At 41.8% G+C, this 14,725-nt stretch overlaps 1 protein-coding gene across 1 annotated transcript in view; it reads right to left on the bottom strand.

Moving 5' to 3' along the window:
* Positions 1-12,194, bottom strand: part of aox6 (aldehyde oxidase 6) — a 25,431-nt gene extending 13,237 nt beyond the window's left edge. Inside the window, exons 1-11 of the mRNA XM_063465980.2 lie at positions 12,092-12,194; positions 8,628-8,685; positions 8,117-8,213; positions 6,593-6,701; positions 6,084-6,210; positions 5,336-5,397; positions 5,154-5,231; positions 4,293-4,373; positions 4,023-4,167; positions 3,749-3,841; positions 3,469-3,620 (exon numbers count right to left, since the gene is read on the bottom strand). Of these exons, the coding sequence (XP_063322050.1) occupies positions 3,469-3,620; positions 3,749-3,841; positions 4,023-4,167; positions 4,293-4,373; positions 5,154-5,231; positions 5,336-5,397; positions 6,084-6,210; positions 6,593-6,701; positions 8,117-8,213; positions 8,628-8,685; positions 12,092-12,145 (1,056 nt within the window). The 5' untranslated portion in view covers positions 12,146-12,194. The remainder of the gene's footprint in view (positions 1-3,468; positions 3,621-3,748; positions 3,842-4,022; positions 4,168-4,292; positions 4,374-5,153; positions 5,232-5,335; positions 5,398-6,083; positions 6,211-6,592; positions 6,702-8,116; positions 8,214-8,627; positions 8,686-12,091) is intronic.
* Positions 12,195-14,725: the final 2,531 nt, after the last annotated feature.

The following is a 14,725-nucleotide window of genomic DNA, read 5'->3' on the forward strand; positions in this document are numbered from 1 at the left end:
CATAGAGCAGGTAGTGCAACAATAGAAAAATAGTTGCGGGAGGGCACTGTGTAGCGTTTGTCTAGGGCAGGAGTCAGCAACCTTTAACACCCAAAGAGCCATTTGGACGCGATTTCCACGCAAAAGCAAACTCTGGGAGCCGCAAATACTTTTTGACATCTAAAATGAACATAACACTGTATATATTGTTTTTTTTTTTTTACCTTTATGCTTTGTGTGAACAACTAAGGTGTGTTGCCTAAATGCATGAAGTGCTACAGAGAAAATTACATTTTATTTATGTAATTAACACATTTTGAACTTTGCAAAATTCCGCCTAAGTATGTATTTTACCTGGTTAATGTGTGTGGCGGGGCGTGGACTGCAGCGCCGCTACAGGGGAGGCGGACGCACCTTAGCGGTACCCGCAATCACGCCTCGCCGCCTTAACATCTGTGCCACCTATGCTGTTGTGTTGGTGTGTGTCGGGCTGCGAGCTTTAACACCGGCTGTATGCGTAAAGCAACCGTGTGTGAAAAGTGGTCAATAAAAAGATGCTGAAAAGCGTGTTCATGGAAACATAGTCGGGTCTCCCGTGATATGTTTACAATGGGACTTCCGCTCCTGAACCTCTGCGCACAGCGTCTGCTGTACGATCGGGGTCACTTTCATCTTTACGCACGACTGTAAGCTGTCGTCTGTGAGGCGTGAACGTGTTTGTTTTTGGAGAACAGCTGCTGACATAATGTGGATCCGAAGATCCATAATTGGCCTGCCTGGGGTTGAAAGTCTCGCACGGCGTTTCGGCGGGTATATCGGCTTCCGCAAGTGTGACGCTTATTTTGATCGATCAAAAACTAATACAATATAATTTTATATTTATATATCACAATAATCTTCCAATTTAGAACTACGAGTTATAAAAGAACTAACATAAATAAAGTAGACTTTAGCTAATTACTTACAAAAAATTATTTATTTCCCCAAACCATGCGGAGCCGTAGAAGGACTAAAGATCCGCATGCGGCTCCGGAGCCGCAGGTTGCCGACCCCTGGTCTAGGGTGTTGATCATTTTCCTAAATCCCTCGTTTTGCACAGTGTTGATGGGAGCCATATCTTTGGTCAGGCGATAAGTAAGTAATTTCTTTGTGCCTGCGGGAGTTCGACGTGTATAGGGAAGCGCTGTATAAGGTTCCCGTTATTGATGTTTGGGTGGTTGACCGGGACAAATTTTCTCCTGTCACTTTCTCGTCACCCCTGACGTGTTCTCCGTTGTTTCTTTCCTACCAATTTGAGCATCACACGGCACAGCTTCTGTATCACGTGGTATAAGGCTCCGCCCTTGTCATTTGTTGAGCAGGAAGAGTGAGCGCTTGTTTTCATGCAGATTATGTCCCGGATCAAAATGCGGTACAATCGTCGTCGTCTTTCTTTCTTTTTTTTTTTTTAAGATCGTTGTCATTTGGAAATGAGATCGCACATAAGTATGAATCGAGATCGCGATTTTCTAACGATTAATCGTGCAGCCCTAATGAAACATAACATCTTAGGAGCTTTTTACTTTCAGTTCTATGGGGAATTTGAATGCGTTGGTCTTTTGATGTTGTGCAGCAACTGTTTGACTGGTTATTGTTAACCGGTTCCTGACACACCAGTCACAGCTGTGCACAGCAGCTGTAGCCATTACAGATCGGCCCTGTAAAATGAGCAACGGGCTCCGAGTCCCTTCTGGAATATATGCAGAGCACTAAAGCTCAGCAAAAAATGCTAATATGCAACAAAAGCAACACTTGCACCATCGCCTCACGGCAAGAAGGTCCTGCATTTGAATCTACAGTGGGGTCTTTCTGCATGGAGTTTGCTTGTCCTTCCCAAGTCTGTGTGGGTTTCACTCCGACTCCCTCCCAGAGCCCCAAAAACATGCACGGTGTTCGGTTAACTGGTGATTCTAAAGATGCCAATGTGAGCATGAATGGTCGTCTACGTGTTGGCTCTGTGAAATGGAAAACAGATGGATGGGTACATACAGGCTTAAAAATGGCTTTATTCTCATGCTTTAGTCAAGTTCAACTGGATGAACTCCAACAGGCTTCTGCACACAAGCCTTCATCAGGGAGTTTCATATTTCACAAAAACAATGACCCTTTTCTGCTCGCCCTCGGCTAAAATGCAACATGTGGTGAGAGGAACGCACCAACACTGATGCACATAGTGTCCACAAAGCAGCAGTCCACGTTATTCAAACTTAAGTCTATGTTCCATAAGCAAGAAACCACAGTACCAGTTACAAATAATATGAATACAACTCAAAGAACAAGCTGTATTAAGTCAGGGTGTATAATGGGCTGATGTGTCGATGCAATCCTCCTGTTGGCTGAACAGCTCTAGAAAAAGGAGCAGGCTCTGGGAAATCTGTTCAGATCCCCGATGAAGGCTTGCATGTCTAAACATACTGAAATTAAAGTTGAACACGACAATCCTACAACGAAAGGCTTTTTGGAAGTGTTTGATTCTTAAGCACAAATTTATTTATTTATGGTTGAATTGTCCAGAAAAAATAAATAAATAAAATGGGTCGTCAATCTAACCAAGATCCTTTGGCTTGTGCCACCTAGGCTATTTTGTATTAGGCAACCAATTTTGAAAAAAATAAAATAAAATAAAAAGAGCTGGTGCTCACCTTGTGCAGAGCACCAAAAATACACCTGGAAAACTGTAAAGCAATGAATCGTTCTAGAAATCATGTTTGACATCTCCAAAACTGGGAAATTGACACCAATTTCATCTGAGCAAAATTTATAACAAGCAAGGTGAGCAAGTGAAATGCTTAAGCACTCCTTAAGACCCAAAAACACCGTACAGCTCCAGGAACATCAGTGATGTAAGAGCCTAACTGATACTCAAGACCATTACTGATATCGGCCGATATTTTTGTTCTTTCACAACCACGATTTCCCTAATGTTTGTTAGTAATAACTCATAACTACACCTAAGATGATGACGCAATGCAGGTTAAAAATGATCTCATTTTCACATCAAGTCATTGATTACTTGTGATGACAACAAGGAAGGTTGGAGAGCTCCCTCTGGTGGACAAAGTCAACCCCTCGACATAAATGAAGGGCGTTTCATCTCCGCTTTAATTTTATTATTTTTATTCACCAGCTATCATAAATGTTCAAATAAATATGAGCAAATTGGTAATATCAGCTGATATATCAGCTGAGGATCCTGCATCAGGACGATGTTAAAACAAAATCCTATGAATACTTTTAATTCTTGCTCTTTGTAATTAAAATTAGATGGGACTCTTTCACAGCAGGTGGTTAGTGCTACAACAAGGGTTAATTTAAGCGATGGAAACAGGATGTGGAGGAGGGAAATTTAAAAAAAAAAAAAATAAATAAATTAAAAAAAAAAAAAAAATCTAGAAATGAAGTAAAACACGAATAATAACAATCAATGGCACATGCGTGATTTCTCCTTACAGCGACGTTTCGGATCTGCACACTTCCCAGGTTCCCCAGCTGCCGGTTCAGTGCTCTGAACACCTCTGTCTTCTCCTCTGGGAACTGAGGAACCAGCTTCTCCAAGACAGAGTGAAGCTCAGACAAACTGCAGCCCGCTCCCACCCAAATGCCTGCAGAGAGGAAGCACATTAACCAACCACAGCCTCAAAAAAAACAAAAAACAAAAAAAAAACCTAATTGCCTGTGCATGAACACCAACAAAGGGCTGGAGCCTCAGCTGAAGGTGTAGGTTACCCACCCTGTGGCGTCTGAGAGACCTCGAACAGCTCCTTCACTCGGGTTGGAGAGATGATCAGCGGATGTAGGATGCCTTTGAACTTCATGTCTGGACCTTCAGCACAAAGCAGATGGAGGGGGTTAAAACGATACACTTTATAAAAGCAGGAGTCTAACCAATAATTGATCTAGTTTAGAAACCTGAATTTGATCAAACAATGACAAAGAAAAATCTTTTCTCCATTTCCGCTCTTTAAATCATGTTAGAAACGCCTCAGAGTGTGTTTTCTGCTGACCTATGTTGGTGTTGCCCATGACCAGCGGAGCTTTGGGATGTTTGGCCTTGAGCTGGATCAGCTCCTCCAGAGAAACCGGAGACACCCAGGTGACCCTCTCCCCATGAAAGGTGAGTGTTTGCGGGCTCGTTGTATCTGCCATCAGCTGTAGTGAAGACGGACATTACTGTAGCATCAATAGTTTCACTGGAGCTTTAGATACTCCTGCACCAAATCAGGGTGTAAGTGTGAATTTTAAAGACCTTCCTCTTGTTGCCTTTGATGACTTACAATCAGCTCTGGAGGGAAGATCAGCTCCTGTGTTGGATCCAATGGCAGAAGATCCAGTTTGTCAAAGAGCTGAGGCTTTTCCTGCAGATGAGAAAACAGAAAACAATAAACCTGGATTAACTCCCGTGTGCCCGCATGCACTCCTGACAACCTCAGCATGCTCCCGAGGAGACTGTGGTGGCTCAGGAACGATCTGTTCCAACTTCTGCAATCAGGCAGAAGGTTCTGCACCATCCAGGGAAGGACAGAGAGACTCAAGAGGAGCTTCAATCCCCAAGCCATGCGGGTCCTAAACTAGAACATGCAGCATTTTCACTTAACGTATATTATGTTCTCTCCCTTTTTGCACAGTCGAGGAGCGTGTCATGATACATTTCACTGCATGGTGTACTCGTATAACTATGCATGTGACAAATAAAGAATCTTGAATCTCCTCTGAAACCAAGGCCATCACTGAACTCCTAAATTGTCTGTGGCTCCATGTGGCAGTGTTTGAGGCACTGACTCATTAAGTCTCTGAGGTTCTCACGTGGCTTTTGTCCTGAGGAACGTGAAGGCCAATCAATGCTTCGTCCAGGAGCTGCCTACACACTCTGGCCACACAAAGCCGGGCTTTGTCCTGCACTATGATGAACCAGGGTCCCCTCAGCATAAAGATGGACACTGATGTCCTTGAAGTTTAACTGACTGTTACACTGTTGATCAGGTGTTCAAGAGCAGTGCATAAAAAGAACAGCAACACCAAATATAAGCTAATGGCTTGATTGAGCAGTTAAAGGTCAGAAGAATGTGCTTCATTAAAAGCAGCATCAGTAAAATGGGAAGAAAACAAGAGAAGAAAAGAAAAACACTCGGATTCACCTGCTCAGGTTCATCACCATTTTTCGCTCCATTGAGGCAGCAGTTTGCAGCACCATTGGCTTGGCAGCAGTTGGCTTCCTGTTGGCATTAACGTATCAATTTGTTTATACTCATGTTCTCACAACATTTCTCTCTTTTTATATAAATGTGAAAAAAAAAAACTGCCTAAAATTAGAGTGTACCTGACAGAAGGTCCTGCAGCCTTCCACAATGGGTCGATATCCGGTACACCGACACAGATTACCTGAAGAAACGCCACAGTGAGCTCATTTTATTTTGGTGATAAATGTCATCAAAACATATCAAAGTTTTCCCCAACAAGAAGCCGTGAATTATAAAAAGACGTGCGACTCTAGCTACTCTTCGCAACCTGGCTTTGTTCACTACCGCCTGGCACCTCCTCCTCATGCTGGTCACACACCAATGTGGGATGGCGTCCCATTCTCCAACCAGCATTTGTCAAAAGTCAGCTAGTGTGACCGAGTTAGTTATAAAATAAACTTGACTGGCCAGCCAACACGCCTGACCTGACTCCTACAGTCTGGATATTTCTGTACTGCAAATCTTTTTTTTTTTTTTTCCTTTTTTTTTTTTATTATTCATCTCAATAAATATTCCCATAATTGATACTGGATTTCTGATTTTCATTAACTACAAGCCATAATCTCCAAAATTCAAAAGAGCCCTCAAGAAAAAAGTAGAATATCTGAATGATTTTGAGTCAGAGTGGTCACTCTCCTGGGTTATCATTTACTTCTCACCAGATTATGCCAAAAGAAAAAAAGTACTGTGTGTTCAGCTGACTGGAGAGACTAAGTGTACCATTTTACTGACAGGAAAGACAAAAGTTGGGCAGCACAACTATTCACCGCTTCATGTGACAAACCAACTATGACAGCAGAAAAACAACTCAAATGAGAGTGAACACACCAGCCAGAGCCTCTGTGATGTCGTCCATGGTGGGCTGCGGTTTGTTCCTCAGCAGAGCGTACGTGGACATCACCATCCCTGGAGTGCAGAAGCCACACTGGGAGCCGTGAGCCTTGGCTATTCGCTCCTGGAAGGACATCATAACCACACACCAAACAGTTTAACTTGTGTTTGTAGTTGTTCCCCCCCCCCAAACTTGGTTTACAGTTTGTTTGCATGTAAATAAAGTTGGCCATTAAAATGTAATCACAGAATTAGCCAACCAACTTATCAGTAGGAATAATTTGGAATAAAAGGGAACTTTTAAGTTTCTACTACCATGTTTTTACTATTGGACTCGACTCAGTTAGCCTGATTGTGCAATAAATAATGGCTTACCCATCTGAGGTTGCATTTACCCATTTTTAAAATCTGTTAAGGACCTGGTTATTTTTAGTAAAACATTAAAAACAAAAGTTGATCACATAAACGTAGATGGCAAAAATAACAGGGGTGTCCCTGGCACTGACCTGCACCGGGTGGATCCTGCTCTTGGTGCTGCCGATGCCCTCCACTGTGGTGACTGCGGCTCCGTGGAGCTGACAGAGTGGCAGCAGGCAGGCGTTGGCCGAGTAATGGCTGATGGTACAAGTAAAGGTGACTTAAGGCAAGTATTAGCAGATTAAGAAGTAGTACCACTAAAACAACACTACATGCACCGGTACTGCTTTCTAAAGCTTCTTCTCTACAACTATCTCCACAAAGAAAAGACCTGCACAGAGCACCCGAACCCACTCAACGCCTTCAGGACGAGCTAAACGTTACTGTCAACATCCCAACTGTGCATCCACAGGGAGGGAGCTTCATCTGTTACAGTGCACACAGCTACTGTTAGACCTACTAGCAGTAAGTACAGCTACTGTATTAACAGCACCTTTTATTTTAAAGTGGTGGAACGTGGACCAGTACTACCAGTGTTTCCACTCTGCCTGCTACCTCCTCAACATGTCTCAAAGTTTTCCAGAGGCTGGTAATGAACTAATCATTTGATTCGGGTGTGTTGACCCAGGATGATACCTAAAACCTGTAGGACACTGACCCTTGAGGCCTGGAGCTCCCCACCACTGCTTTAGACCGTGTAATAAGGCTGATTGTGGCCAAAAAAAAAAAATCCCCCAAACAAAACAGCTTTAAACTGTTTGGTTTTGTCCTTTATTTTTAAAATCTCTGTTCAACATTGTTTCAGATTCCTCTCAGTGTGTGTCCCATTATCTCCTCCTCAGCAACAGGAAGATGAATGAGTCAAACAGGCTGTATTGTTTCATTGTCAGGGAGGGAAGTGACCATTGGTCACCACAGAAGTTCAGTGTGGTCAGCCACACCAGGCTGGCTCATTACCAGCCAACACTCACACTCTCTCCTGTTTTCTGCAAATCTAATTTCACTTAAAGAGGCTGAGAGACCAACCAACAAACTGATTTTTCCAGTCCTAAGGCCGAAGTTGTGCCCAAGTGAAACATACACTGACAACAGTAGAAGTTCAACTGCACTGGCATCTTCGTAACTCTTCAAATAACAGTTTTTTTTTTTAGCTGCTCAGATATTAATCATAAACAGTGTCAAGTTGGTTGACAGCACAGAACTCAGACTTTATTTTTTTAAGCCATTTCCAGCTTTCTATTATATATTTATGGACTCTTCTACAGTGGCACAATTCACAGTTCATTTTTTCCTAATACTGGCTCATTAAGGAGTCCCTCAGTTCATCCCCTGAAACAAGCCATTTAAGCCCCTGTCTCTATGCCACCCTAAAAGGTCTAAAAGCACTGAAAGCCAATGTGCAGATTAAAAAGTAGGAAAAAACTTGAGTATTTAGAGCAGTCTAAATATTAAAGTTCATCTTAAACTTCGATATTTGCATTAAATATGCACAGACAGCCACAAAATGACCAAAATGGGGAAAAAACAAAAAACAAAAACCCCAAAACAAAATAAGTCAATTCCTGCCGACAACACCCCAGCAGTACCAGGTGGTGTGACATCATAAAGGATACATGATGGATTTCGTTGCAGGTTGGTAGCGCGACACCATAACTGTGCACGCTCCGCAGCCTCCTCCGCCGCAGCCGTACTTGGTTCCAGTTAATTTCACTGAAGTCAACAGTCAAGGATAAAGACAAGTCCACCAAATGCTTACAACTAAGGTATTAACTAGGGCTGTCAGCGTTAACACGGCGTTAACGCAGCTTACACGTGTTAATGCGGTCATCATGATTAAAAGTTTTTAAACACACTCAACCCATCTGGAGCGCAGAATGGACAACCTGCCCAAAACGCGCTGACAGAGACATTTCAGGGATTTTGAGTCAGTCTGCGCTCCAGATGGGTTAATTGTCAATCGTTAGTTGTGATGACAGCATTGACAGCATTAACGCGTTTATGCCGAGTAACCCTCACACGGGCCTAATCCGCGTTAACGCGGATTAGCCTGTTTTAACGTGGCTGACAGCACTAGCATTAACATTTAAACAGCGAAGGTGAACTGAAAACTGGTCTGAAGGATACTCTTCTGCCTGAGGAAGGGCAACAGCATCGTCTCCGGGTCAGCATGGTTCTCCGTCACCTGTTTTAACAGGACCAAAGAAAATTAGTTCTTCTAACATCTGCATTTATTTTGCTTATACAGTGCTGGGCAAAAGTCTTGAGCCAGCTCTCATTTCTTTATACTTTGTCACCAAGCAGCCAGACTTTCCTGAAATACTTTAAAGCACTCTTGATCAATATTTCTCCTGGCTCTCTAAAGGTCTTTCAGAGCTTTTCTTTGGACACCAACTGCTTTTTCCACTCATTTTTTGACCTACTCCCAGTATGTTTTTTTGCTTGTTAAGCCACTTAACACCAGCCTACGAGTCATTCAAGCATTTAAAAACAAAAAACAAAAAATACAAATAAATAAAAAACCCAAAAGAAAACATCACCACAACCAAGACAATATGGCACCAGGAGAACACACTGAATCGCTTCTAAGATCTCCAATGGTAAAACTTCATATTCTGTTTGATTTGAATATTTTATTAACCATGTTCAAAGTCACATGTGGATCACAGCCTGCTAATCTAAGTGATAGTTAAGAGATAGAAAACTCCATTTTATAGTCCCATTTGTGTCGGACGAGAGGAGACAAAGGGCAATTGTTACAGTGAATCTGATCAGAAACAAGCAACAAGCAACAAGCGATGGCACGTAATCTGCACATGCTCATTAGGTTTCTCTCTCTGCCTGTGGAAGACGTGACGAGGTACCTCAAGCACTAAACATATTGCGTGTTGAATGTACAGCATGTTTCTTCTGCGCCTAGAGCTTAGATGACGGTCAGTTTAATCTTAGAATTTCATCTCTAGGAAGAATGTAAGATGAACAATAATATATAAGACAGGTGTAACATGGATGGATGTAATAAGGGGCAACAGCAACTCTGAACTGCACCAAAGACACTTTACTGTGAAACTGAATATTCAACAAGCTTACTTTTGACATTTAAAAATTAACATGCATTTTTATAATTAAATAAAATAAATCACCAAGCTTGACTCAGGTAAAAGTAGAATTAAAATCTAATTATAGGCTAAACATTTTTAAGCTAACTTAGATATTTCTACAATTATCACGCCGAAGATTGCTTTCATTTTTGAGTTATAACGGGTTAGCATGATGTATTTTACTGTCACATGACTTCTTGCATTAAAAGTATTATAATGTTGCCCTCATTAGTGAAAAACTATTCAAATTATTCACTTTATTGTCAGTATACAAGCACAAGGAAATCTGTGCTTGTATACTTGTATACTGTGAAAAAATTAGTTTTCATCCATTTAATTATTGTATGGAGGGCAGGATTTAGGGGAAAAGAAACAGTACAGGTTTTAGAATAGAAAAAAGTTTAAGTTGTCGACTCTCAGTCAGTCTTGCAGACAGCCACGGCCTCATCAGGTAAAGTATACCAAACTAATAAATGCTAACACTGAGGATATATTTAGTTTTCCCCCAAGTTCAACCTCATTTCACTTACTTTTAATTTATCAAATTTCTAGTTATTTGAATTTTTAGTTAACTAAAATTTTTCACACCTAATTTTAGTTTTAATTAACTATAATAACCTTGCAGAGGACAAAAAAAAAATAAAAATAAAATAAAAAAATAGGGAAGAGCCAAACACAATATCACACAATATAGATTAAACTAAACATAAAACAACAGCAGATTAATGACTTCTATGTCAATGCTGACAAAGTGGCAGTTTCTAATTTTGCATAATTGTGTACAGTACACTGTATGACTGGGGTAAAGTACTTAGTGGCACATGGTTGGGGAGATATTAGACATGATACCATTTTCCAATTGTCAGGGGACCAAAGTCTACTGTGAGGGTGAGTGGGGTCAGAGCAGGTGATGTTACGTGAACACTGAATGAAGCGTTTCAGGTGATGGCAGGCAGCTGGGTGCCAACAGTGCAGTCATCTGCTTTTACTACCCGCTGCAGAGCCCTTTGTTCAGCCACAGTGCAGGTGCAATACCACACTGTTGTGCAAGGTCTTACAATGCAGCCGTAGAAGTTGGCGAGGTATTTGTGTGCCAGATGGACCTGTTACAACCTGCTCAGGCGGAGAATAGATTCAGGGACTTCTTTATCTTACAGGCGGTTTACAGAGACCTCGTCAGATCCTCAAGGATCTCCAAGCTTGTTACCTGCTCGACCTCAGCACCACTGATGAAGACGGCGTCCTGTCCACTTTTCTTGGACGTCCTGTAATCCACCATCAGAGTAAAGGTTGTTGGTAGAGCACCATGCCTTCTGATGTTGGATCTCCTCTCTGCAGGCCACCTCATTATTTGCCAGTCGACCAACGACTGATGTTGGATGGGTGGATGTTGGATGGGTGGATGTTGGACACACGTGTCTAAATAAGAAGTGTGAATTGGACTGGACACACAACCTTGAAGAGCACCTGTGCTTTGGTTGCACATCCTTCCAGCTTGAGGTATGTTAGGGCGTTTTCAAACCTGTAGCTTGTTTACTCTGGTCCTAATCAGCCGATGAGTTTGTAAACTTGTAGCTTTTGGTTTCTTTTCACACAGAGAAAAAATTGAAGTGAACTCCAAGCGAACCAAATTGCGTCACTACAAACCACGTGAGAACACGGAGTCCGCTCATTGGCCAGATGGTTTTTGGGCAGGAGCAACGAAAGACAGAACAGGATGAAGGCGCTGTGTGAGAAAACTGAGGATTTACGTTCCTTTCACAGCTGGTTGCTAGCCCGTATAGACCTTTGCACATCTAAAGCACCTCCATGCATTGAGAATACAACGCATACGGGACGTTTTTAGCTCACACGTGTAACGTACACCTAACGATTACTGTGTTCACACCTGCATAAATACACTGCAAGAGGCGGGGAAACGACTTGACACCGCACGTGTGAAAGCACCCTGAGTCATAAAGTTCTGCACCGAAATCTCACGATCTTGTTTTGAGGCCAAGATGGAGAGGTTTGACGGTGTGGTACACAAAGAAACTGTCGCTCAGCGTGAGTCAGCCAGGTGTTTTCTCTTTGATTTGCAGAACATGGCCTGCTTTCGGTGTTTTAATGCCCATTTTGTTTCTCTTTTACAAAACCGTAAGAACATGCGCAGTCCTGTGTATGCTTGCACTTATTCTGCAAATGCACCTTACCTTTTCACAACCAATATAGATGGCAGCTTTCTAAGAATGTCTTCTTCTTCCTGCATTTTTTGTTCGCTTCGCCACATGTGTGAAGGTCATTACAACTCAAACTTGAAAACGTTTTACTCAGCACTTCTGCCTTCACTTTAACTCACCTGTGCTTGTCTAAAAATGATATTAAGAGTTTTGCTAACAGCAGCGCGAGGTAAAAAGTCACCCGAAGCTGGGAAATTGCTAGCTGTGCAGATTTCATCTGTCAGAAAACAAAACGGTCGCTCTGATAACATTAAAAAAACTCTAAACTTACCTTTTTCCCGTTGATAAAGAAGCACAGAGCGTCTCCTTGCTTTCCCGCAGACATCTTTCAAGTGCGTAACTAAAGACCGTGACGACGACCTCTATAAGCTCCGAGGCAGCTCAGTACCCCTCAGCGCTTCCGTCTGCCGACACTTTCAAAATAAGACGCTTTATTCTGGTTTCTTTGTGTAGCAACTCTCTCTTGGTACTCTTCAAAGTGACGTGAAACCCAATTAATTAAACTTAATACGAATGAACTAAACTCAAATTATTTTGTATGTAATTACTTATGTTTACAATAGGACATAATAATTTTTTAGAAATAAAATTTCATCGTTTTTAGCTTTCTGGGTGTTTTGGTGAACTGCATAAGCAGTTGTGAAATTTTATGATTTTTTTTCCTTTCTGGAAAACAAAAAAACATTGAAAAAGAGTAACTCAAAGCTTTAAAATGAAATACGACTTGACTTCTATTCCCAAAAAGTGGTGTTTTTCTGACCCATCAAGTTTCTCCTTGCAGGACTGACTAGTAACTCCCGAAGTATTCCTTAATTGTTAAGTTTCTTATTTATTTTTTTTTACTATGAGCACCTTTTAAACACTTTCTCTTGCACATCCAGAGATGAAACACATGAATGAAATCTGATGGAAAGTAAACAAGGCTGTAAATCAAATATTTTCTTAGGGTTGCCTTGGACTCTGGTCATAAAATGAGAAAGCAACTGTATCAGAATTGGGCATGAGTCCAACACCAAACTAATAAAACAATCTGACACACATATAGCAGATTTACATTAAAAAAAAAAATCTTTATACCCATACAGCAGTGACTGACAGTGCTAAATAAACATCAGGTGATTCGTGACCTATCCTTGGCCCGTACATTTATTTCTGTTTTAGTTAATCATTTATAGATTGGTGTTTGATCTCTTTTTGCACAGTCATTGCTGTTTATACATTGTCATCGTTTCTCAGCAGGAGCAGATAAGAGAGGGAAAAACCTAGTGTTAGGTAAAGCGCCACAAGAGGGCGCTAGAGGTAAGGAAAACATTTAAAGAAAAGCTGCAGAGAAAAATCAAAAGTGGACAAGCGGAAAGAAGAAGGTGAGTAATGATTGTACAGACATGTTTCTTTTCTGTGCCACACTGCTTCATTTATGTCTTAAAAGTGCCTCTGAAATCATGATTTAGGTTTCAGGTGGGCTTGTGGGCTTCTTTCAAAACTCAGTTTTTGTTTTATTCCCCTCTCATTTCTTTTCATGAACCAGAAACAGCAAGACCCCATGAAGCATTTACCCAAATCAGGAAAGTCTGGTACACCAAATTGCATTTGTTCAACCCAAATGTCAGTCTGTATACAAAAGCTTCCCTGGGTAAAGTCCAGACTTTCGTATAACAGTTTCAGCTCTGACTCTTCCCAGATAACTGGCTAGAAAAGTTGAATTAAAATCAACTTTATGGCAGCAGACAGAGCAACAGTCCAGGAAGAAAAGATCTCGAGTAGGAGGTGGGGATGGCTCGGGACACCCTGAGAAAGCTGACATCCAGCAACACAAAACAGTCCCTGACCTCGAGCCCTTGGGACACACATCAACATAACAGGGATGGGATGGGCGATAAAGGCAACTCAGGACTGAGTGTGCTGAGGGGCAGCTGCCGATAGCCTCCGCTCCAGGAGGGGCAAGAGGCCTAACAACGTGATGAGATGTTATACTAACACTACCAGCATCAGTCTGCTGTAGGATGTCATTACAAGTCTTTACATTGTGTTTTTACCACCCTGCTTGCTTGTTGTCAGGCAAAGTACACTCTAAGAAAGCTACAAAGGATGACCCTTACTAGAAAGCTATAAAACAGTTCCTGTATAAGTACTCATATTGAGACAGAAACAAAGCCAGTGATACAACTATCATGCCTGTAATCACATATTTCTATCTGAAAATTTAATTATTTCCTTTTATTTCCTAAGAATATATTTTTTGTAGATGTGATATTGTCCCACATTTCCACTCCAAACATTTACATTAATGGTGTTAAGCTAACTCTAAGGCACAGTGCAAAAAGAGGAAACCAGGCTGGAGGCATTTCTGTGCTGATAAAGGAGCGCCTCACCTCAGTCTGAGCGTGAGAAAGCTATCCCTGCCCCTGTTTGATCGCTCTTAGCTTATTTACTCAGCTTTCACTCCAGGTTTAACATACACAGCTCTACCTTTTTCTCACTGACTCAAGTTTCCTGACTCATGACAACAGGTAGGCCTTCAGAAGACAAACCAAACATGTGTTACTTTACAGCCTAGCTTTTCCACTGAGCCCCTGATCGGTATGAGCCAAGGCTGATTTCTGAGTTTTGTGACCTCCAGACCTGGCGGGTTAATGTGCATATTTTCCTCAGTCTTGCAAACTGTTGCCACAGTTGGACTTGAACACATTCCTCCTGAGTCTGTCGGTGGGATTTGGTTTATTTACATAAATCACAGCATGTGTAGTTGTAAGATTTACAGCTTCAGATGGAGCAGCCGAGCCAAAGGCGTTGGGGCACCACAACACAAACAGGCACGCCCTCACAGAGCTGAAATTCAGTTTCCATGCTCTTAACTGCAGTAGTGTACTCACTGTGGAAAGTCTTTTCTACAGATATTCAACCG

Source organism: Pelmatolapia mariae, linkage group LG23 (genome assembly GCF_036321145.2).
Source record: "Pelmatolapia mariae isolate MD_Pm_ZW linkage group LG23, Pm_UMD_F_2, whole genome shotgun sequence".
Taxonomy (NCBI): domain Eukaryota; kingdom Metazoa; phylum Chordata; class Actinopteri; order Cichliformes; family Cichlidae; genus Pelmatolapia; species Pelmatolapia mariae.